The 25,361-nt window shown below is 49.4% G+C and overlaps 1 protein-coding gene across 1 annotated transcript in view; it reads left to right on the plus strand.

The window, feature by feature from the left end:
* Window positions 1–18,106, plus strand: part of LOC132574683 (lymphocyte antigen 6E-like) — a 39,215-nt gene extending 21,109 nt beyond the window's left edge. Inside the window, exons 2-3 of the mRNA XM_060242918.1 lie at window positions 11,622–11,741; window positions 16,433–18,106. Of these exons, the coding sequence (XP_060098901.1) occupies window positions 11,622–11,741; window positions 16,433–16,644 (332 nt within the window). The 3' untranslated portion in view covers window positions 16,645–18,106. The remainder of the gene's footprint in view (window positions 1–11,621; window positions 11,742–16,432) is intronic.
* Window positions 18,107–25,361: the final 7,255 nt, after the last annotated feature.

The raw sequence follows: 25,361 nt of genomic DNA on the forward strand, positions 1-25,361 counted from the left end.
TTCTGTGAAATATGATTCAACCCGTTGGAATGAGTGGGCCGGATCTCTCCGAGCTTTGTTCTGCGGGTAGAGACATGTTCTTCTGGCAAAAGGAGTTTATCCCTTGGAAGCATCTTGCATGGGGGGGGGGGGCATTCTTTGGCTTATGGGGTGGGGCAAATCTCTGGGATCCAACCCAACATCCTTCCAGAAGGCTTGGCCTGTCTCCTTTCCAGTGGCTATTAGCCACAGTGTGTGTGTGTGTATATATATATATAAATAAATTTTTTTGGCCACTGTGTGACACAGAGTGTTGGACTGGATGGGCCATTGGCCTGATCCAACAGGGCTTCTCTTACGTTCTTATGTGTGGCACAGAGTGTTGGACTGGATGGGCCATTGGCCTGATCCAACATGGCTTCTCTTATGTTCTTATGTGTGGCACAGAGTGTTCGACTGGATGGGTCATTGGCCTGATCCAACAGGGCTTCTCTTATGTTCTTATGTGTGGCACAGAGTGTTGGACTGGATGGGCCATTGGCCTGATCCAACAGGGCTTCTCTTATGTCCTTATGTGTGGCACAGAGTGTTCGACTGGATGGGTCATTGGCCTGATCCAACAGGGCTTCTCTTATGTTCTTATGTGTGGCACAGAGTGTTGGACTGGATGGGCCATTGGCCTGATCCAACATGGCTTCTCTTATGTCCTTATGTGTGGCACAGAGTGTTCGACTGGATGGGTCATTGGCCTGATCCAACAGGGCTTCTCTTATGTTCTTATGTGTGGCACAGAGTGTTGGACTGGATGGGCCATTGGCCTGATCCAACATGGCTTCTGTTATGTTCTTATGTGTGGCACAGAGTGTTGGACTGGATGGGTCATTGGCCTGATCCAACAGGGCTTCTCTTATGTTCTTATGTGTGGCACAGAGTGTTGGACTGGATGGGCCATTGGCCTGATCCAACAGGGCTTCTCTTATGTCCTTATGTGTGGCACAGAGTGTTCGACTGGATGGGTCATTGGCCTGATCCAACAGGGCTTCTCTTATGTTCTTATGTGTGGCACAGAGTGTTGGACTGGATGGGCCATTGGCCTGATCCAACATGGCTTCTCTTATGTTCTTATGTGTGGCACAGAGTGTTCGACTGGATGGGTCATTGGCCTGATCCAACAGGGCTTCTCTTATGTTCTTATGTGTGGCACAGAGTGTTGGACTGGATGGGCCATTGGCCTGATCCAACAGGGCTTCTCTTATGTCCTTATGTGTGACACAGGGTGTTGGACTGGATGGGCCATTGGCCTGATCCAACATGGCTTCTCTTATGTCCTTATGTTCTTATGTTCCAGATTCAGCTGCCTGAATTCCATAACCTGGTGTTCTCTTAGCTGCCCCAAGAGATACTATTTTTGCCTTTTAGGTCCTGTTCCTGTAACCCGTTTCCCTTTTTTTTTTTGGTAATTAAATCCCTTTTTGTGTTTCCCTTTTTGCGTTTAAATCGGGCTTGAATTTACCCTCCTGGGCGTTGGTGCCCCAGGCAAGCTCCGCCTCCCCCCCCTGCTATGCTCCTCTTGCCCCCTTTCTGGCACACTCTGTTCACCCCCCCCCCCTCCAAAGCTCGCCACGACAATGCTGAAGCCTAGTACTGGCTCCTCGCAGCCAACGTCTGCCCGTTTTGTGAAGAGACGGATGGAGGAGCCAGTTTGGTGTAGTGGTTAAGTGTGCGGACTCTTATCTGGGAGAACTGGGTTTGATTCCCCACTCCTCCACTTGCACCTGCTGGAATGTCCTTGGGTCAGCCATAGCTCTGGCAGAGGTTGTCCTTGAAAGGGCAGCTGCTGGGAGAGCCCTCTCAGCCCCACCCACCTCACAGGGTGTCTGTGGTGGGGGAGGAAGGGAAAGGAGATTATGAGCTGCTCTGAGACTCTTCGGAGTGGAGGGCGGGATATAAATCCAATATCTTCATCTACCTCACAGGGTGTCTGTTGTGGGGAGAAAGGGAAAGGAGATTGTGAGCCGCTCTGAGACTCTTCAGAGTGGAGGGCGGGATATAAATCCAATATCTTCATCTACCTCAAAGGGTGTCTGTTGTGGGGGAAGGGAAAGGAGATTGTGAGCCGCTCTGAGACTCTTCGGAGTGGAGGGCGGGATATAAATCCAATATCTTCATCTACCTCACAGGGTGTCTGTTGTGGGGAGAAAGGGAAAGGAGATTGTGAGCCGCTCTGAGACTCTTCAGAGTGGAGGGCGGGATATAAATCCAATATCTTCATCTACCTCACAGGGTGTCTGTTGTGGAGGGGGGAAGGTAAAGGAGATTGTGAGCCGCTCTGAGACTCTTCGGAGTGGAGGGCGGGATATAAATCCAATATCTTCATCTACCTCACAGGGTGTCTGTTGTGGAGGGGGGAAGGTAAAGGAGATTGTGAGCCGCTCTGAGACTCTTCGGAGTGGAGGGCGGGATATAAATCCAATATCTTCATCTACCTCACAGGGTGTCTTTTGTGGAGGGGGGAAGGTAAAGGAGATTGTGAGCCACTCTGAGACTCTTCGGAGTGGAGGGCGGGATATAAATCCAATATCTTCATCTACCTCACAGGGTGTCTGTTGTGGGGGAGGAAGGGAAAGGAGATTGTGAGCCATTCTGAGACTCTTCGGAGTGGAAGGTGGGATATAAATCCGATATCATCTTCTTCTCTTCACGACCCCATGGACCGCATCATGCCAGTCTCTTCTATCTTCCAAAAAAAATGCTTCATCGTTCCCCTTTCTAGAGATCCTCTCTCTTTTACCATAGCCCAGGGTTAGTCCAACTTGCTTAACTCAAGAGCCACATAGAGTAAACATCGGATATCTGAGAGCTGAAGGACATGGACATCGGATGTTTGAGAACAGAAAGGAGGGAAAACAAATAGAATAGCGTGTGGGAGAGAGAGGTGGGAAGAAAGCAGCTTTAACTTTGAATGCCTTCTCCCAGCTGTCGGCTGGCTTGGCGAAGTGATTTAAAGAGAGAAACGCATTCTCTGAGCTGGACAATGTGGGTTCCGAGAGCCACACAGTATGCGTGAAAGAGCCACAGTTTTGACAGTTTGAAGCAACCAGATTTAAAGGAAAGATGGCTTAAGGATGGATGAGCGAATTTGGTTTTCCATTTCTCCCAAAAGGTAAAGGTGGTTGGTACCTAGGGTTTGCTGATCTCCAAGTGGCGACTGGCCATCTCCCTCCATTACAACTGGTTTCCAGGCCACCGAGATCCCCTGGAGAATATGGCTGCCTTGGAAGGTGGACTCTATAACATTATACCTCATTGAAGGTGGACTCTATACCTCATTATACCTCCCTCGCATTGCCAAACCTTGCCTTTTTCAGACTCCGCCTCCCCAGTCTGCAGGTATTCCCCAACACAGAGCTGACAATCTTATTGGTGCCTCCTTTTATTTATTTCTTTGCAGTCTACCTTTTCCCCCCTGCAGCTCCAGGTGGACTGTACAGGGCAGTCAATAGCACCGGTGGATGTGCAGTAAATAATGCAATGGAGTTAGGATTGCAGCAGGGCTTTTTGGGTAGCAGGATCTCCTTTGCATATTAGGCCACCCCCCCCCCCCCAATGTAGCTGATCCTCCAAGAGAAGAAGATGATATTGGTTTTATATCCCGCCCTGTACTCTGAATCTCAGCGTCTCAGAGTGGTCTCAATCTCCTTTTACCTTCCCCCCCCCACAACAGACATCCTGTGAGGTAGGTGGGGCTGAGAGAGCTCTTACAGCAGCTGCCCTTTCAAGGACAACTCCTATGAAAGCTATGGCTGACCCAAGGCCATTCCAGCAGCTGCAAGTGGAGGAGTGGGGGATCAAACCCGGTTCCCCCAGATAAGAGAGCTCTGGCTGACCCAAGGCCATTCCAGCAGCTGCAAGAAGAGGAGTGGGGAATCCAACCCGGTTCTCCCAGATAAGAGAGCTCTGGCTGACCCAAGGCCATTCCACCAGGAGCAAGTGGAGGAGTGGGGAATCAAACCCGGTTCTCCCAGATAAGAGAGCTCTGGCTGACCCAAGGCCATTCCAGCAGGTGCAAGTGGAGGAGTGGGGAATCAAACCCGGATCTCCCAGATAAGAGTCCGCGCACTTCACCACTACACCAAACCACGCACTAAATCACAACACCAAACAACCACTACTCCAAATTGACTTCCAGGGCTCTTCATACAGGGCCTACTGTAAGTTCTTGGAGGATTGGCTACATCAGGGTGTGTGTCGCCTAATATGCAAAGTAGATCTTGCTACAAAGAAAGCGCAGCAGAAATCTGAAACCAAGCAGAGGAGGAGGCCAAACTCAGGATTTCTGATGGACTGCCTTTTTTTCAGCACTCATTGTACCTACAAAATACTGGCAAGATCGCTTAGTAAGATCACTTAATTGAAGGCACACCGCTCAGAACGTTCTAGAAGAGTCAACGATTGTTGGGCAGAGTTAACTTCCCCATGAAATGGAAAGTAAATATCAATCCCCTTTTGTTTGATTTTCACCGTTAGAAGTAGAAGAAGAAGAAGAAGAAGATATTGGATTTATATCCCGCCCTCCACTCCGAAGAGTCTCAGAGCGGCTCACAATCTCCTTTACCTTCCTCCCCCACAACAGACACCCTGTGAGGTGGGTGGGGCTGGAGAGGGCTCTCACAGCAGCTGCCCTATCAAGGACAACCTCTGCCAGGGCTATGGCTGACCCAAGGCCATGCCAGCAGGTGCAAGTGGAGGAGTGGGGAATCAAACCCGGTTCTCCCAGATAAGAGTCCGCACACTTAACCACTACACCAAACTGGCTCTCCAAGTACAATGCAGTTTATCTGTCGGGGCATGTTTCTAAATGCATGAGATTCACACGTGGGTTATTTTTAAAAAAATCCCCGTTCTTTTACATACAAGGCCAGTCTTCAGTATGTTTGATTGATGTCTCTGTCAACAGTTCCGTTTTGGGCGGATAAACAGGCGTGCTCCGACGCTTGGTTTCCTTTTAAGCCGGAATGACTCAAGCTTATTGTTCTTTGTGGTTTTTACCGCAAGAACCTGCTTTTCGGTAAATAGATAGATATCTTCGGACAGAAGAAAAGTGGCCAAGGTGGATAAGAAGAAGAAGAAGAAGATGATGATGATATTGGATTTATATCCCGCCCTCCACTCCGAAGAGTCTCAGAGCGGCTCACAATCTCCTTTCCCTTCCCCCCCCCCCCACAACAGACACCCTGTGAGGTAGATGAAGATATTGGATTTATATCCCGCCCTCCACTCCGAAGAGTCTCAGAGGTGCTCACAATCTCCTTTACCTTCCTCCCCCACAACAGACACCCTGTGAGGTAGATGAAGATATTGGATTTATATCCCGCCCTCCATTTCGAAGAGTCTCAGAGCGGCTCACAATCTCCTTTACCTTCCCACCCCCCCACAACAGGACACCCTGTGAGGTAGATGAAGATATTAGATTTATATCCCGCCCTCCACTCCGAAGAGTCGCAGAGGGGCTCACAATCTCCTTTACCTTCCTCCCCCAAAACAGACACCCTGTGAGGTAGATGAAGATATTGGATTTATATCCCGCCCTCCACTCCGAAGAGTCTCAGAGCGGCTCACAATCTCCTTTACCTTCCTCCCCCATAACAGGCACCCTGTGAGGTGGGTGGGGCTGAGAGGGCTCTCACAGCAGCTGCCCTTTCAAGGACAACCTCTGCCAGGGCTATGGCTGACCCAAGGCCATGCTAACAGGTGCAAGTGGAGGAGTGGGGAATCAAACCCGGTTCTCCCAGATAAGAGTCCGCACACTTAACCACTACACCAAACTGGCTCTCCTAAGTGACCGAGGCTAGCTGGATTTTGTGATGATACTGGATTTATATCCTGCCCTATACTCTGAATCTCAGAGTCCCTGAGCGGTCACTGTCTCCTCTACTTCCCCTCCCCCCACACACACACAATAGACACCCTGTGAGGTGGGTGGGGCTGAGAGAGCTCTGACAGAAGCTGCCCTTTCAAGGCTAGCTCTGCGAGAGCTCTGGCTGACCCGAGGCCATTCCAGCAGCTGCAAGTGGAGGAGCGGGGAATCAAACCCAGTTCTCCCAGATGAGAGTTCGCGCACTTCACCGCTACGCCAAACTGGCTCTTGTCACATTTCAGAAGCTAAGCGGGGTTAGCCGTGGCTAGTACCGGTACTTGGATGGGAGACAAGTAAGGAAGTCCAGGGTTGCTACGCAGAGGCAAGGAGTAAGCACCTCTGAACATCTCTTGCCTTGGAAAAGGAAAGGTCCCCTGTGCAAGCAACAGTCGTTTCCGACTCTGGGGTGACGTTGCTTTCACAGTGTTTTCACGGCAGACATTTTACAGGGTGGTTTGCCATGGCCTCCCCCAGTCTTTTACACTCCCCCCCCCAGCAAGCTGGGGAGTCATTTCACCGGCCTCAGAAGGATGGAAGACTGAGTCAACCTTGGCCCAGCTACCTGAACCAGCTTCTGCCGGGATCGAACTCAGGTCGTGAGCAGAGAGTTCCGATCACAGTACTGTTGCTTTACCACTCTGCGCCACGGGGCCGCTTACCTCTTGCCTTGACCTGATTGTAAAGAAGACTGCCACTCCCAAGTTTCCCCGATAGGAGAGAAATAATATCAGTTAGCCATTAGAAAAACAGGGTGCATTAGAAAAACAGTGTATCAGAGTAATGTTTTTTGTGTGTTGACATTCTCAAATGAGGGATGTGGGCTGTTTGTCTCATAACATATACTAACCCACCTTACACTATACTTTAATGCACCCTGTTTTTCTAAGGGCTAACTTATATTATTGCTCTTTTAGAACAATGTATCAGAATATTTGGGGTTTTTTTCCTATTGACATTCTCAAATGGGGGATATTGGCTGGTTGTCTTATTGCATAGGGGTAGGGGAACGTTGGCTCTCCAGATGTTTTTTGCCTACAACTTCCATCAGCCCCAGCCAGTATGGCCAATGGCTGGGGCTGATGGGAGTTGTAGGCAAAAAACATCTGGAGAGCCAATGTTTCCTACCTCTGGGCCTTATACCAACCCATCCTCCACTGTATTTTAATGTCTTCCTTTTTTTCTAATGGCAAACTATAATAGATGTTATAATCTCTTCAGAAACCATGCCCTCTATTTAAACTAACAAAGCCGGAATGTTACCTAGATTTATGGCACTTCACACCCCCAACAGCAGCCTGCTTTTTATCACCCTCCAGTGTTGTTTCAGCCCTGCTTTGTCCTAACACTAACAAACACAGATCCCTATTTGTGATTCTTTTAATCTGCAAAAAACATTCCCATGATTCTACCCTGCCCACTTATATTAAAATTTGCTGCTTCCATTCCCATTTTGTCTGATGAAGCCTGCTTAAGAGCATACGAAAGCTTCCATTCCGAATAAAACTTAGTTGGTCTTTAAGGTGCACTTGTCTACTGCTTTGTTCTATTGCTTCAGACCAACACGGCTGCCCGCTGGGATCTTCCCAGATATTGTTCTTCCACCTGGCTACTGGGGACTTATTTACTGCACCAGGATGGGAACTCCTGAGTCAAATGATACACTGGTCGTTTTTATTGGATCAGTTCCCAGGACCAAAAAGGGGTGGGGTGGGGAAAGAAAGCAGAAAGGCACAACAAGGCTATCCAGTCCAAATAAATTCCACAATAGTTACCACTGGAACAATTCCAAGCTGTTAGCGGGTTCGTCGCTCTGGCTTCCGAGGAGGGTCATTTTCAACAACAAACAACAAACTGGAGAGCCAGTTTAATGTAGTGGTGAAGTGTGCGGACTCTTATCTGGGAGACCCAGGTTTGATTCCCCACTCTTCCACTTGCAGCTGCTGGGATGGCCTCAGGTTAGCCATACCTCTAACAGAGTTGTCCTCGAAAGGGTAGCTTCTGTCAGAGCTCTCTCAACCCCACCCGCCTCACAGGGTGTCTGTTGCAGAAGAAGATGATATAGGAGATTGTAAGCTGCTCTGATTCAGAGAGAAGGGCGGGGTATAAATCTGCAATCCTTCTTCAAAATAAAACAAATTGCAGATATCTCCCTGGCGTCAACTGCAACTCAAAACGTTGTTTCTTCTTCCCCAAATTCTACTCCCACTCCGAGGGCTTGGGCTTTCTGGCTTCCACTCTGCCTATTAGGCGATCGCAGGCTTAATTTTCTGCTTCTGTCAACTTAGGGTTGCCAAGTCCAATTTAAGAAATATCTGGGGACTTTGGGGGTGGAGCCAGGAGACATTGGGGGTGGAGCCAAGACCAAGGCTGTGACAAGCATAATTGAACTCCAAAGGGAGTTCTGGCCATCACATTTAAAGGGACGGCACACCTTTTCAATGCCTTCCTTCCACAAGGAAATAATGGATAGGGGCACCTTCTTTTGGGGCTCATAGAATTAGACCCTGGTCCAATCGTTTTGAAACTTGGGGGGCACTTTGGGGAGAGGCACTAGATGCTATACTGAAAATTTGGTGCCTCTACCTCAAAAAACAGCCCCCCCCCAGAGCCCCAGATACCCGTGGATCAATTCTCCATGATTTTCTATGGGATTAAATCTCCATAGGGAATAACAGAGCTCCCAGCAGACATTTCCCTCCCCTCCCCCCGCTTTCTGACGACCCTGAAGCGGGGGGAGGGCCTCCAAACCGGGGGATCCCCTGCCCCCACCTGGGGATTGGCAACCCTATGTCAACTCCCCTTACAAGGCTAGAGATGAACTCGCCGCAGGGTCAAGGAGGAGGAATCTTAAAAGGCTTGCAACTGCTATTGCACCATTCTTTGCCCTTCACACTGATGGCGTCGGCTACCTCCATCGTGTTACATCTCGGAAGCTAAGCAGGGTCGGGCTGGAGACCCTGCTTAGTTGGGTTGGGAGACCGCCCCTTACTTGGTTGGGAGACCACCAAGAAAGTCCCAAGGTTGCTGTGCAGAGGCAAGCAGTGGCAAACGGCCTCTGTTCATCTCTTGCCTTGAAAGCCACGCCCCCCCTGCTGTAGCCAATCCTCCAAAAGCTTATAGGGCCCTTAGTACAGGGCCTGCTGTAAGCTCCAGGAGGATTGGATACATCAGGGGTGCCCAAACTGCGGCTCGGGAGCCACGTGTGGCTCTTTTACATATATTTGTAAGTTTGGGGCCAGTTTGGTGTAGCGGTTAAGTGTGCGGACTCTTATCTGGGAGAACCAGGTTTGATTCCCCACTCCTCCACTTGCAGCTGCTGGAATGGCCTCGGATCAGCCATGGCTCTGGCAGAGGTTGTCCTTGAAAGGGCAGCTGCTGTGAGAGCCCTCTCCAGCCCCACCCACCTCACAGGGTTTCTGTTGTGGGGGAGGAAGGTAAAGGAGATTGTGAGCCGCTCTGAGACTCTTGAGAGGAGGGCGGAATATAAATCCAATGTCATCGTCTTCAATATTGTGTGGCTCTTGAAGCCCCCACCGCCCCACCGGTTGGCTTGGAGAAGGCTTTTCTCTCTTTAAGTCATTTTGCCAAGCCAGCTGGAGGCTTGGAGAATGCATTTAAAGTTGCTTTCTTTCTACATCTCCCTCCCTTATCTATTTCCTTCCCTCCCTCCCATCTTGTGGGTCTCAAACATCAGTTTTTAATGCCCAACTTGTGAATCTTGCTGCCTAGTGCAGAGGACGTAAACTAGGTCATTAAGGTGTATTTAAAGTAACTTTTAAAAGTCTGCTTAGTTTGCAAGTTGCAAGGCCGTTAAGTAGATACTTTTTTAAAAAAACCCCAGATTTCTAAATTTGATCTCCAATTAACACCTGCTGTTGTTTGAATACCTTGGGTCTGAAGGAAACTATCCCACCAAAAAGTGGCAAAGAAACCGACGAATCTTTTTTTCTCGTCTATTGCCTGTGTAGAAAGCCCTCTTGAATAATTCAGTGTTGCATAGAAGATGATGATGATATTGGATTTATATGCGGCCCTATACTCTGAATCTGAGTCTCAAAAGCGGTCACAATCTCCTCCCCCACCCCACCCCCGCAACACACAACACACATCCTGTGAGGTAGGTGGGACTGAGAGAGCTGTCACAGCAGCTACCCTTAAAGGACAACTCTGCAAGAGCAGGGATGGGGAACCTTTTTTCTGCCAAGGGCCCTATGGATATTTATAACATCATTTGCGGGCCATAAAAAATGATCGACTTAAAAACCAGTGCTTCGTCAAGGGAGAACGATTCAGGCTGGCAAAATTAATGCAAATAATTGTTTTTCTATTTGAAGTCATGTGAGGAGAGCCTAATCTGGGACACACACACACCTCCCTGGCCTGCCGCCTTAGGCAAATGCATAGAAAAAGCCCAGCAGGAACTCAGTGGCATATTAGACCACATCCCCTAATATTAGCATATTAGGTCACACCCTCATTAGTATATCAGGCCACACCCTCTGGGATAATCACGTGCAAACTGAACGGTGACAGTAACTTTTCCAGGCCCTGCAGCAATTCTGGCCGGCCAGCCAGGCCCCAGGGAGGCTGCCGCACAGTACATCTGGGCCCTGTGATCCCTGCCTGGCCCTGGGGAGGCTGCTGCACAGCGTGGCTGGGCCCCACGATCCTTGCTGGCCAGCCAGGCCCCAGGGAGGCTGCCACATGGCTCGGTTCGGTCCAGCAATCCCCGAGGGCCACACCAAGTGACCTCGAGGGCCGCATATGGCCCTCAGGACAGAGGTTCCCCACCCTTGTACTAGAGCTATGTCTGACCCAAGGCCATTCCAGCAGCTGCAAGTGGAGGAGGAGGGAATCAAACCTGGTACTCCCAGATAAGGGAGCTCTGGCTGACCCAAGGCCATCCCAGCAGGTACATGTGGAGGAGTGGGGAATCAAACCCGGTTCTCCCAGATAAGGGAGCTCTGGCTGACCCAAGGCCATTCCAGCAGGTGCAGTTGGAGGAGTGGGGAATCAAACCGGTTCTCCCAGGTAAGAGAGCTCTGGCTGACCCAAGGCCATCCCAGCAGCTGCAAGTGGAGGAGTGGGGAATCAAACCCGGTTCTCCCAGATAAGGGAGCTCTGGCTGACCCAAGGCCATCCCAGCAGCTGCAAGTGGAGGAGTGGGGAATCAAACCCGGTTCTCCCAGATAAGAGTCTGGGCATTTAACCACTACACCAAACTGGTTAGATCAAGATGGGTGGCCATGTTTGTCTGTAGCAGTAGAAAAAGAGCAAGAGTCCAGTTGTGTCTTAAGGACTAGCAACATTTGTGGCAGGGAAGGAGCTTTCAGGAGTCACTGCTGAAGAAAGCTGAAGAGGTGAGCAGTGACTCCCGAAAGCTCCTTCCCTGCCACAAATTTTATTAATCTTTGAGGTGCTCCTGTGCTCGTGCTCAGTTTTTCATACTGTGCAAGAAAGCCAGGAGAGCGGGAGCCTTCCCCAAGCACCAAGAATACAGAGCATCACTGCCCCAGACAGAAAATTCCAGCAATAAGTTCTCAATATCCTTCCTTCCTTCAATAGCCGAGGTTCTCAGTTTGATTTTGGAGAGGATCACTCCCCTCGGTGGCTGGAAATTCCCCCTCTCCCCGCTGGACTCCACCTTCTTCCCTCTCTAGGCAGAGGACTGGGAGTTTTTCATGCCTTTAATGTGTGTTGGGGGAAAACCTTTCTGTCTTTGCAGCTTTGTCGCTGGTATGCTGGTGGTGTGACGGCGCAGACTCCAACTGGGGCTGCTGGAGATGGCAGTGGTGTTCGGATTCCGACAACTATTGTGCAACCACATACATCGGCGGAGGAATCGGTAGGAGCCCCCCCTTTTTTTTTTACAGTTGTGGTCTTTTTACATCAGAGGTGGCCAAACTGGCTCGGGAGCTGCATGTAGCTCTTTGACACACATGGTGTGGCTCTTGAAGCCCCCACCGCCCCACTGGCTGGCTTGGAGAAAGCATTTCTCTCTTTAAATCACTTCTCCAAGACAAGCCAGCCAATAACTTGGATAATGCATTTAAAGTTGCTTTCTTTCTGCATCTCCCTCCCCCCAATCTTCCTTCCCTCCCTCCCTCCAACATCTGACGTTCATGTCTTCTGGCTTTCCACCTCTCCCTTTCCATTTTCCTTCCTTCCTTCCTTCCTTCCTTCCTTCCTTCCTTCCTTCCTTCCTTCCTTCCTTCCTTCCTTCCTTCCTTCCTCATCTGACGTTCATGTCTTCTGGCTTTCCACCTCTCCCTCCCCATTTTTTCCCCTTACTTCCTCCCTCCCTCCCACATCTGATGTTCATGTCTTCTGGCTTTCCACCTCTCGCTTTCCATTTTCCTTCCTTCCTTCCTTCCTTCCTTCCTTCCTTCCTTCCTTCCTTCCTTCCTTCCTTCCTTCCCCCCTCCCTCCCTCCCCCCTTTCCTTTCCTTTCCTTTCCTTTCCTTTCCTTTCCTTTCCTTTCCTTTCCTTTCCTTTCCTTTCCTTTCCTTTCCTTTCCTTTCTTTTCCTTTCCTTCCCCCCCCCCCTTCCCCTTCCCCTTCCATCTTCCTCCCTCCCTCTCACATTTGACGTTCATGCCTTCTGGCTCTCCAACAGCTGACATTTATCCTTTGTGGCTCTTAAGTTCAGCAAGTTTGGCCACCCCCGTCCTAGATCTCTAAGAGCAGCCTGGCTGGGTCGCACCACGTGTTGCAGAGAGCCATGTCTGCAGTAGCCGTCAGCCAAAAAAGTCACCTGACTTCTGTGTGCCATGCGGTGAAGAGCATGCACATAGAAGAAGAAGATGGGCCACTGTGTTTGTCTGCCTGTAGTGGCAGAGAAGAGCCAAGGGTTCGGGAGCACCTCAAAGCAGGGGTGTCAAACTCATTTCTTATGAGGGCCAAACCTGACATAAATGAGACCTTGTTGGGCCAGGCCATGTCGGGTCGGGCCGTGTGTGTACCTATTTAAGATTAGATAGCAAAGGACACAGACAAACACATTAATTTTTTTTAAAACTTAAAACATGCTTAAAATATTAGCACTCGTTCTTAAAGGTGCTTTCTTTGTATCTCTCCCATGTGATCCAGGGAACTGGGCAAAAGCAGCTCTGGCTCCTTCCTTCCTTCCCCAAGGGACCAGGAGGGGGAGGAGCCTCAGCCAACAGAAGGAAGAGAGGCTTGACTCAGTAGCCCTGCCGCACAATTGAGAGAGCCTGGCAAAGCAAGCTTTCCCTCCCCTCTTCCTCCCCAAGGGAGGAGCTTCAGCCAATGGAGAAAATAGAGACTTTGCTCTGTAGCTCCTGTGCGATTGAGCAAGCCTGGCAAAGCAAGCTATGATGCAGAAGGAAGCAAGAGAGAGGGAGAAGGAAGCAGATGACAGCCAGTTGCTCGGGGGTCTGATAGGAGCTCTCCGGGGGCCTGATTCAGCCTCCAGGTCACATGTTTGACACCCAATTAAATTTGGTCACTATAACCTGGGTTGTTTTGTATGTCTCCTCTAGAAGTGACATCTCTCTTGTACTGGTACCCCATTTTGGCTGTTGTGTGATAACACAAGATGGACCCATGGCTCAGTGGTAGAACATCTGTTTCGTATGCAGAAGGTCCCAGGTTCAATCCCCAGCAGCATCTCCAGTGAAAAAGGACCAGGCAAGAGGTGATGGGAAAGACCTCTGCCTGAGACCTTGGAGAGCCACTTGCTGGTCACATGAACATCTGAAGCTGCCTTCTACTGAATCAGACCCTCAGTCCATCAAAGTCAGTATTGTCTACTCAGACTGGCAGTGGCTCTCCAGGGTCTCAAGCTGAGGTTTTTCCACACCTATTTGCCTGGACCCTTTTTAGTTGGAGATGCCGGGGATTGAATCTGGGATCTTCTGCTTCCCAAGCAGATGCTCTACCACTGAGCCACTGCCCCTCCCCATGAACATATGAAACTGCCTTATGAATCAGACCCTGGGTCCATCAAAGGTAGTATTGTCTACTCAGACTGGCAGCAGCTCTCCAGGGTCTCAAGCTGAGGTTTTTCACACCTATTTGCCTGGACCCTTTTTAGTTGGAGATGCCGGGGATTGAACCTGGGATCTTCTGCTTACCAAGCAGATGCTCTACCACTGAGCCACCGTCCCTCCCTAAAGTTAGTCTTGTTTACTCAGACTGGCAGCAGCTCTCCAGGGTCTCAAGCTGAGGTTTTTCACACCTACTTGCCTGGACCCTATTTAGTTGGAGATGCCGGGGATTGAACCTGGGGCCTAATGCTTACCAAGCAGATGCTCTACCACTGAGCCACAGCCCCATTCATGGCTCTCCAGGGTCTCCAGCTGAGGTTTTTCATGCCTATTTGCCTGGACCCTATTTAGTTGGAGATGCTGGGGATTGAACCTGGGACCTTCTTACCAAGCAGATGCTCTACCACTGAGCCACAGCCTCATTCATGGCTCTCCAGGGGCTCAAGCTGAGGTCTTTCACGCCTATTTGCCTGGACCCTTTTTAGTTGGAGATGCCGGGGATTGAACCTGGGGCCTAATGCTTACCAAGCAGATCCTCTACCACTGAGCCACAGCCCCATTCATGGCTCTCCAGGGGCTCAAGCTGAGGTCTTTCACGCCTATTTGCCTGGACCCTTTTTAGTTGGAGATGCCGGGGATTGAACCTGGGGCCTTCTGCTTACCAAGCAGATGCTCTGCCACTGAGCCACATTCCTTCCCCCTCAGAAAAGACAATTCCCACTGACCGGCATTCCTTACAGCAGGGGTCCTTAAATAGTTTATAGCTAGTGTGCCTGTAATCACGCTTCCTGGTGTCCGCCAAATGTTTTTAGAAAGTGGGAGGGCCAGAATGGGGCTTTTCCCCAGCCAGGATTCTGATTGGCCACTGAAAATGTGATTGGCTGTGCAGTGTTTTTTTTAAAAAAAATGACTGAAGGTGAACTGTGTGGTAAGCGAGAAAATTCCTCAGACATTATGCTCATTTTAAAAGGCATCCTGTTAAACAGAGTTTCTGCCTGAAAGTTAAAGAGTTACTATGCGAGTTATGTATGACTTCACTCTTAACGACCACTATTCCACCCTCCCACAGCATTGGTATTTGAACCCATCCCAATATAAATGTAGAGCACTAAACAACACCTTAACATCATTATTACATGCAGTGCTCAATAAGAACTAACTCTGCCATCTTGGACTTTAGGGAATGAAACTGAAACTGAAGGATTGTTTTAAACTGTACAAAATTGTATGAAATGTTTTTAATCTTGTTGTAATTTTATTTTAGCACTCGTTTTAACTGTTGTTAGCCGCCCTGAGCCTGTCAGGGGAGGGCGGGATACAAATGTAACAAAATAAAATAAAACTACATTTTTGTGGTTGGCCCCGCCACGTTTGGCAGCCATTTTGCAGTTGGCTCTGCCTTCTTTGGCAGCCATTTTGTGGTCGCACCTACCACCCTGGGTCAGAATTCCAGGAGTGCCCACAGGCTCAGAAAGGTAGAGGAAGCCTGTCTTACAGTAAACCTTCAAATTATCACCACATTGCAGGGAAGGAAATGGCAGAAGCTGCTCTTAGGTTCCTGTTCGTACTCTTCCTTTTCTCCCCAGCCCAGCATTTCCCCAGCCCTTTGGCAGCAAACAACCCACCAGTCCATTATTGCTTGTCTGGCATAAGAACATAAGAAGAACCATGTTGGATTAGGCCAATTGCCCATCCAGTCCAACACTCTGTGTCACACATAAGAGAAGCCATTTTGGATCAGGCCAATGGCCCATCTGGTTCAACACTCTGTGTCACACATAAGAACATAAGAGAAGCCATATTGGATCAGGCCAGTGGCCCATCCAGTTCAACACTGTGTCACACAGTGGCCAAAAAACCCCAAGTGCCATCAGGAGGTCCACCAGTGGGGACAGGACACTAGAAGCCCTCCCACTGTGCCCCCCCACCCAAGCACTAAGAAGACAGAGCATCGCTGCCCCAGACACAGAATTCCAGCAATACCCTGTGGCTAATAGCCACTGATGGACCTCTGCTCCATATGCTTATCCAATCCCCTCTCGAAGCTGGCTATGCTTGCAGCCGCCACTACCTCCTGTGGCAGTGAATTCCATGCGTTAATCACCCTTTGGATGAAGAAGTACTTCTTTTTATCCGTTCTAACCCGACTGCTCAGCAATTTCATTGAATGCCCACGAGTTCTCGTATTGTGAGAAAGGGAGAAAAGTACTTCTTTCTCTGCTTTCTCCATCCCGTGCATAATCTTATCAACCTCTATCGTGTCACCCCGCAGTCGACGTTCCTCCGAGCTAAAGAGCCCCAAGCGTTTCAACCTTTCTTCATAGGGAAAGAGTTCCAACCCTTTAGTCATTCTAGTTGCCCTTTTCTGCATTTTTTTTCCAGTGCTGTAATATCTTTCCTAAAGGTGCGGTGACCAGAATTGTACACAGTACTCCAAGTGAGGCCGCACCATCGATTTATACAGGGGCATGAGGATACTGGGCATTCCGGTTGCAAACGGCTTAACCCCTCTTTTTCCTTCCCGCCAGGCCGCTATTCCAGCCAGTCGATCAGCAAAGGTTGCGTTCCTGTTTGCCCCCAGGGCGGGGTGGACATCGGTTTGGCAGCTGCCTCCATCAATTGCTGCTCGTCTTCCCTTTGCAATATCAGCGGAGCCTCCAGCGTCAAGAGCAACTACCTGATCCTGGCCATGGGGATCCTGGCTAGTTTCTTGTACCTGTTTGGAGGGAGGCTGGGATAAGCAGCCCTCTGTGACCTTCCCGGCCTTCTCCAGAGAGAAGGCAAAGATTGTGCGTTCGTGGCCTTTAACTCTCTTGCTTCTAGCTAGAGATGGGGAAGGCCTGGGAGAAACAGATAAAAATGGGGAGAAGCCCCATTTTTTTTTCCCTGGAAACAATTTTTAAGAAAGGATCACGAAATATTTTATTTTACAACGATGCAACTGTTTATGACGCGGTGTTCGTATAGTTAACCTTCCAATTTTATTTCTTAAAGCTATGTAGCATGAAGACCTTTATGTAAGTCTATGTAAAACTATCACATCATTGCCATGTCTGTACGTCGAGGATAAGCAAATGCTGGAAACATTCAAATGCCGAGGATCGACATTCCCTCTAAGCTGTGGAGTCTCGTGAGCAAAAATCCCGCTTCGTGAGCTCCTGGCCTTAAAGTTGTGAGCGACTGCGTAAATTGAGTTGGCTCTGGGGCTGTTTTTCCTGAGCGAAGACAAACTTGTGAGCCGGAGACTGAAAAAACTCCACTCGCTCATGCTAACGCAGCTTAGAGGGAACACGGCTGAGGACACAATCCTTTAAAACGCACGAGAAAGGTGCATTTCTGTCTCTAGGGGCGTTGCAGTGGTCCCAAGGAGAAAGACATCATGCTGTCATAAACTGGCAAAAAGAGGTTCCTTATAGTTTAGGTATTCCGTACATTTCAGGACCTTGTCGTTTCACTTGTAACAAAAAAACAGCATTTAAAAAAGTAAAGTCTGTTTGTGATTTTATTTTATTTTATTTTTTTTTTGAACAAGCTGTACTTTTTCATATACCACATGTGATACTTTAATGCCAAGCCAATTTATGGACACTGCGTTTTATGTTCCCCAAAGTAACAAAGTGACCTTCAGTCTGTAAAGAGTACTAGTATTGCATTTTTACCATTTTTTTCTTAAAATTCCTGGGGTTTTTTCAGAGGGGGAGGGGAAACGGGCTTTTTTTCCCGTAGCGTCAAGACTTTCTGGAAATTTTTTTCCATCTCTGCTTCTGGCCCTTCAAGACACTTGTGTTCTGTGCTTCCAAGTAATCACCATTCTGCATTTTGCATTTTGTACCACACTTAAAAGAGGGATCCTTTTAAAAAATAAATTCTGGAAAGCAACAGCTTGTGTTTGTGTGAACAACGCTGCCCCCTTGAGGTCGCTGATGGTCCTTCTTGCCCGGGTGAGGGATAAGATTGCCAAAACATTCCAAAAAGCTTTCTGAGGGTTTTAAGAATAAATCATTCCAAGGTCCTTGAGGTGTCTTGAATCATCAGTCGTTATGAGGCCATGGAGCAAAGACCTTCCGTGGGATCGCCTTTTGTAAGACTTGGGTTCGAATCGAATGTTTTTTCTGCCTGCTATCATTTTGTCAGACAAAGGGGGAGAGGAAGGAATGCTGTGCTGTGCTTTTTGAACTTGAATAAAGATGTTCTTACCTTTATCTCTTGGTGACTTTATTTCTATCCTCTCACTGGGTTTGTTGGGGGCTTAGGGGTTTTGTTGAGAGCCGGTTTGGTGTAGTGGTGAAGTGTGCGGACTCTTATCTGGGAGAACCGGGTTTGATTCCCCACTCCTCCACTTGCAGCTGCTGGAATGGCCTTGGGTTAGCCAGAGCTCTCTTATCTGGGAGAACCGGGTTTGATTCCCCACTCCTCCGCTTGCAGCTGCTGGAATGGCCTTGGGTCAGCCAGAGCTCTCTTATCTGGGAGAACCGGGTTTGATTCCTCACTCCTCCGCTTGCAGCTGCTGGAATGGCCTTGGGTCAGCCAGAGCTCTCTTATCTGGGAGAACCGGGTTTGATTCCCCACTCCTCCACTTGCAGCTGCTGGAATGACCTTGGGTCAGCCAGAGCTCTCTTATCTGGTAGAACCGGGTTTGATTCCCCACTCCTCCACTTGCAGCTGCTGGAATGGCCTTGGGTTAGCCAGAGCTATCACAGGAGTTGTCCTTGAAAGGGCAGCTGCTGTGAGAGTCCTCTCAGCCCCACCCACCTCACAGGGTGTTGTGAAGGAGGAAGATAAAGAAGATTGTAGGCCACACTGAGTCTCTGATTCCAGGAGAAGGGCAGGGTATAAATCTGCAATTCTTCTTTAAAGTGAGAAATCCAAAAGGGAGCTGTGGTTGGGGGGAGATGGACCCACCTTCACATGGATCAGGGCCTTCCTGGGGGTAAATTAGGAGTTGAGGGGAATACTTTGGGAGTGTCACGTTCTCAGGGCTCAGGCAGGCGGGAGTCCACAGTCAGTCGAAGGTCAGAGTCCAGGGAGTCAAGCAGGGGCCAAGTCACCAAAGCAAAATCGCAAACTGGAATTGGAAGTCAGTGTCCAAAAGCCAAAGGGTCAGGGTGCCAAGGATTTCAAGCTGGTCAGGATCTGGAATCAGGAAGGAGTGTGGATGCAAGCCAGAGAATAGACTTGTTGCTTCCATGAGATTACCAGGTCCTGGGTGGGAGTTATATGGGCGCCTCAATCAGCCTGCTCCCTGGATGGCAGCGACTGCTAGAACTCACGGCTGAGAGATCTGAAGCATCGGCGTGCCTCATGTCTTTGCTCTGAAAGTTCTTTCCGGAGCCTGCTTCGAACTCTTGAGATGGGAGGGGGGGAGCTTTGAGGAGATTGATCGTCCACAGCCGTCACTGGTGCCTGGAATGTGGGGAGAGTGATTGATGGGCCAGCTGCTGGTTGTTCGGCTGAGAAACTGGCTGGCAACTCTTCCAGGTCTGTTAACCCTTCCAGCTCCCCCTTGTCAGGGCTCATGACAGGGAGGGGAATTCTTTTGACCACCTGAAGGCATTCGCTGCCCGGGGAAGTAATGATGGCCACAGGCAAGAGACAGCTTTAAAAGGGGGATTGGATGGATTCATGGAAGATGGAGAGGAATTGCAGATTTATACCCCACCCTTCTCTCTGAATCAGATGCTGACAGGATGCTGGACTAGATGAACCGGTGCTCTGATCCAGCAGGGCTCTTTTTATGTTATAATGGCCTCAGCCTCTATGCCCCGTGGTTGGCCCTTCAGAGGATCTGGCTGGCCCCTGTGAGACAAGATGCTGGACTAGATGGACCACTGTTCTAATCCAGCAGGGCTCTTCTAATGTTCTTATGAAAGCCTCAGCCTCTCTGTCCTGTTGTTGGCCCTCCAGAGGAACTGGTTGACCACTGTGAGACCGGATGCTGGACTAGATGGACCCTCACTGGTCTGACCCAGCAGGCTCTTCTGATGTTCTTCTCAGGGGAGGGCCTCAGCCTCTGTGCCCTGTTGTTGGCCCTCCAGAGGAACTGGTTGGCCCCTGTGTGAGACAGGAAGCTGGACTAGATGGACCCTCACTGGTCTGACCCAGCAGGCTCTTCTGATGTTCTTCTCAGGGGAAGGCCTTGGCCTCTCTGCCCTGTTGTTGGCTGTCCAGGGGAACTGCTTGGCCACTGTGAGACACGATGCTGGACTAGATGGACCTTCACTGGTCTGACCCAGCAGGGCTCTTTCGATGTTCTTATCAGGTCAATGCCTCAGCCTCTATGCCCTGTTGCTGGACCTCGAGATGAACTGATTAGCCACCGTGTGAGACAAGAAGCTGGACTAAGATGGACCACTGGTTTGTTCCAGCAGAGTTCTTCCTTATTCCTTTTTTTAGTTTACTACATTTATATCCCATCTTTCTCCCCAGTGGGTACTCAAAGTGGCTTCCATCATTTCCCTGTCCTCCATTTTACCTCACAGCAACCCTGTGACGTGGGTAAGGCTGAGTATGTGATTGGTCGAAGATCGTCCAGCCAGCTTCCCTGGCAAAATGGGGATTCGAACGTGGGTCCCTGGGATGCAACTCCAGCCCTCTAACCCCTATGAAATACTGACCATCCGCAGGGTCTTATGCCTCAAGGCGTTCGCACCAGACCAAGCGTTCCTGAATTGTTGAGCACTGTTAGAAATTTGGTCCAGGGTGGTGGGCTGAACCACAAGATGGCCGCTGCGGGAGGCAGAGTCAACCGCACAACCAGAGGAAGTCCCAAGTTCTGAGGAGGAAAGAGAGTGTAGCTGCTGGAATGGCCTTGGGTCAGCCAGAGCTCTCTTACCTGGGAGAACCGGGTTTGATTCCCCACTCCTCCGCTTGCAGCTGGTGGAACGGCCTTGGGTCAGCCGTAGCTCTCTTATCTGGGAGAACCGGGTTTGATTCCTTACTCCTCCACTTGCAGCTGCTGGAATGGGCTTGGGTCAGCCAGAGCTCTCTTATCTCGGAGAACCGGGTTTGATTCCCCACTCCTCCACTTGCAGCTGCTGGTATGGCCTTGGGTCAGCCAGAGCTCTCTTACCTGGGAGATCCGGGTTTGATTCCCCACTCCTCCACTTGCAGCTGCTGGAATGGCCTTGGATCAGCCGTAGCTCTTTTATCTGGGAGAACTGGGTTTGATTCCCCACTCCTCCACTTGCAGCTGCTGGAATGGCCTTGGATCAGCCGTAGCTCTCTTATCTGGGAGAACCGGGTTTGATTCCCCACTCCTCCACTTGCAGCTGCTGGAATGGCCTTGGGTCAGCCAGAGCTCTCTTACCTGGGAGATCCGGGTTTGATTCCCCACTCCTCCACTTGCAGCTGCTGGAATGGCCTTGGATCAGCCGTAGCTCTTTTATCTGGGAGAACTGGGTTTGATTCCCACTCCTCCACTTGCAGCTGCTGGAATGGCCTTGGATCAGCCGTAGCTCTCTTATCTGGGAGAACCGGGTTTGATTCCCCACTCCTCCACTTGCAGCTGCTGGAATGGCCTTGGGTCAGCCAGAGCTCTCTTACCTGGGAGATCCGGGTTTGATTCCCCACTCCTCCACTTGCAGCTGCTGGAATGGCCTTGGGTCAGCCAGAGCTCTGTTACCTGGGAGATCCGGGTTTGATTCCCCACTCCTCCACTTGCAGCTGCTGGAATAGCCTTGGGTCAACCATAGCTCTGGCAGAGGTCGTCCTTGAAAGGGCAGCTTCCGGGTGAGCTCTCTCAGCCCCACCCACCTCACAGGGTGGCTGTTGTGGTTGTGGAGAGGGAAGGCAAAGGAGATTGTGAGCCACTCTGAGATTCAGAGTGTAGGGCAGGATATAAATCCAATATCATCTCATTTCTTCTCCTTTCCCTGCTTCCTCCTCCCTTCTTCTCCCTCCTCCTCCTCCTCCTTTAGTATCTCTCATATAGTGAAATTTTGATCTGGTATTCCCCTGACCTGGATAGTCCCGGCTAGTCCGACCTTGTCAGATCTCAGAAGCTGAGCAAGCCCTGACTCATGTTCAGATGGGAGACCACCAAGGAGGTCCAGGGTTGCAACGCAGAGGCAGGCAATGGCAAACCACCTCTGGAAGCCTCTTGCCTTGAAAACCCTGTGGGGTCACCGTAAGTAGCTCTTTCTGCCACCAAGCGTCCCTTGCGTCTGCCGTCTCGAAAGCCCCCGAGAACAGGAAGGCCGGAGGAAAGCACAACAATCCAGATATTTCCGGCGAGGGAGAGGACAGGAGGCCGACTGAAGAATCAAAGGCAATGAGAGATGTCCTCGTTTGTGACTTCAGCATCTCCTGGATAAGCATGAGAACTTGGTTGGGTCTAAATGGGAGAGGACAAGTATGAGACCTGCGTTGTTGTTGTTCAGTCACAGAGTCGAGTCCAACTCTTTGTCCCCCCGTGGACCACATCACGCCCTTCTATTTTCCACTGTCCTCCTAATTTTGCTCAAATTCGTGTCCATTGCATCGATAACGCTGTCTAAGCATCTCATCTTTTGCCGTCCCCTTCTTCTTTTACCTTCCATCTTTCCCAGCATCAGGGTCTTCTCCAGGGAGTGCTCCCTTCTCATTTGGTGGCCAACGTATTTGAGCTTCAGCATCTGACCTTCCAGGGAACAGTCTGGGTTTGACAGAGAGCCAGGTTGGTGTGGTGGTTAAGTGTGTGGACTCAGATCTGAGAGAACCAGGTTTGATTCCCCACTCCTTCACTTGCAGCTGATGGAATGGCCTTGGGTCAGCCATAGCTCTCACAGAGGTTGTCCTTGAAAGGGCAGCTTCTGGGAGAGCTCTCTCAGCCCCACCAACTCAACAGGGTGTCTTGTGGAGGAGGAAGATAAAGGAGATTGTGAATCCACTCTGGGATTCGGAGTGGAGGGCGGAATATAGATCCAATATCATCTTCTTCCTTCCTTCCCTCCTTCCCTCCCTCCCTCCCTCCCTCCCTCCTTCCTTCCTTCCTTCCTTCCTTCCTTCCTTCCTTCCTTCCTTCCTTCCTTCCTTCCTTCCTTCCTTCCTTCCTTCCTTCCTTCCTTCCTTCCTTCCTTCTTTCCTTCCTTCCTTCCCTCCTTCCTTCCTTCCCTGCCTGCCTTGCGGCTCTCAGACATCTGATGTTTATTCTATGTGGCTCTTCAGTTAAGTAAGTAAGTAAGTAAGTAAAATTTTATTTGTATCCCGCCCTCCCCCGCCAAAGCAGGCTCAGGGCGGCTAACAACAACAGAAAATAACAATACATTAATAAAACATTAAATTAGCCTTAAAACCAATTAATACATTAATTAAGAACCATTACTAACCTAATAGCATTAAATTAAATCTGACAGTAATATTATCATTTGACGCTATGCCTGTCAGTTGGTATTGATGGCGGATCTCCAGACTGGACCATTTTGATGTTTCTTTTATTGTGCACTTATAGTTCAGCTATTCGTAAACGCCAGTTCAAAGAGGGTGGTCTTGCAGGCCCTGCGGAACTGATCAAGCAAGTCTGGCCACCCCTACTCCAGAGTCTTCTCCAGCACCACAGCTCGAAAGCATCTATTCTTCTGCGCTCGGCCTTCCTTATGGTCCAGCTCTCACAGCCATACATTACTACTGGGAATACCATCGCTTTGACTATACAGACTTTTGTTGGCAGGGTGATTTCTCTTCTTTTTATTATACTGCCCAGGTTCGCCATAGCTGTCCTCCCAAGGAGCAAACGTCTTTTAATTTCATGGCTAGAGTCACCATCTGCAGTGATCTTGGATCCCAGAAATGTGAAGTCTGTCACTGCTTCCATGTCTTCCCCTTCTTCCATGTCTTCTATTTGTCACGGTGTGATGGGGCCGGATGCCATGATTTTAATTTTTTTGATGTTGAGTTTCAAGCCTACTTTTGTGCTCTCCTCTTTCACCGTCAACAAGAGGTTCTTTAGGTCCTCCTCACTTTCTGCCATTAGAATGAATATTTATTTACAGTCAAAGACCATTATTTACCTGCCACAGGCCATTCACCATAAAACATCCTTATTAAACCACCAAAAATATTCCCAGAAATCTGTTTGATCATAAAACTTTCAAATCTTATAAGAATCCAGATAGTCTGAAATAAGTCTAAAATATCAAATGTCTATAAATTCACCAAAGAGATTCCAAGAAGTCCATTTGATCATAAAAACCTTCAAACCTTATAAGGATCCAGAAAGTCTTAAAATAAGTCTAAAATGTCAAATATCACATGTCTACAAAATCATATTAATCAAACAATTCAGACAGGTCATACAAATCATACAGAATCGTGTTTCTTATTGTGGCATTTTACCAAATGGTAAACAAAATTTAGCTATTTGTCTGGAGATAAGTGGATTTTCATCCTCACTGGGTTTATTATGAGGATAAAATTGGAAAGGGAGTGCTGTGTACCCTGCTCAGTGCCTGAGTGCCAGCATAGCCAGCTTCAAGAGGAGACTGCATAAACATCTGGAGCAGAGGTCCATCAGTGGCTATTAGCCACAGTGTATTGTTGGAACTCTTTGTCTGGGGCAGTGATGCTCTGGATTCTTGGTGCTTGGGGGGAGGGGGGCACAGTGGGAGGGCTTCTAGTGTCCTGGCCCCACTGATGGACCTCCTGATGGTGCCTGGTTTTTTTGGCCACTGTGTGACACAGAGTGTTGGGCTGGATGGCCCATTGGCCTGATCCAACATGGCTTCTCTTAGGTTCTTATGTCTGGGGCAGTGATGCTCTGTATTCTTGGTGCTTGGGGGTGGGGCACAGTGGGAGGGCTTCTATTGTCCAGGCCCCACTGATGGACCTCCGGATGGCACCTGGTTTTTTTGGCCACTGTGTGACACAGAGTATTGGACTGGATGGGCCATTGGCCTGATCCAACAGGGCTTCTCTTATGTTCTTATGTCAGGGGCAGTGATGTTCTGTATTCTTGGTGCTTGGGGGTGGGGAGGACAGTGGGACGGCTTCTATTGTCCTGGCCCCACTGTTGAACCTCCGAATGGCGCCTGGGTTGTTTTGGCCACTGTGTGACACAGAGTGTTGGACTGGATGGGATGGGAGCGTGCTAGACAAGAGTTCTGATTTTGCCTTTTAAAATTCTTTTGCTTTGTTTACAAGCCACCTTCCCGAGACTTGAAGCAGATTACTCAGTGTAAATCCACGCGTTCAACTGAAGGGGACGACGTACCAGGACGATGACTGCAGTAATCCAAAACATGCATTAGACATGATTCAGACAGCAGACGCAATGCAGGAAAAATGGTATTGTCTCATTACAGACAATGTAGAAGAACCGGAATGCATCAGTAGAAAAGAATCCTGGTGACCACAGCAGATAATGCATCCTATTTTTTCAAAGACGATCTCTATGCTGCCTCTTCAGTCTGGAGAAGAGGAGGTTTATTGGATTTTGAAGATATTGGATTTATAAAAAGTAAAGGTAGTCCCCTGTGCAAGCAC

This window comes from Heteronotia binoei, chromosome 7 (assembly GCF_032191835.1).
Source record: "Heteronotia binoei isolate CCM8104 ecotype False Entrance Well chromosome 7, APGP_CSIRO_Hbin_v1, whole genome shotgun sequence".
NCBI lineage: Eukaryota > Metazoa > Chordata > Lepidosauria > Squamata > Gekkonidae > Heteronotia > Heteronotia binoei.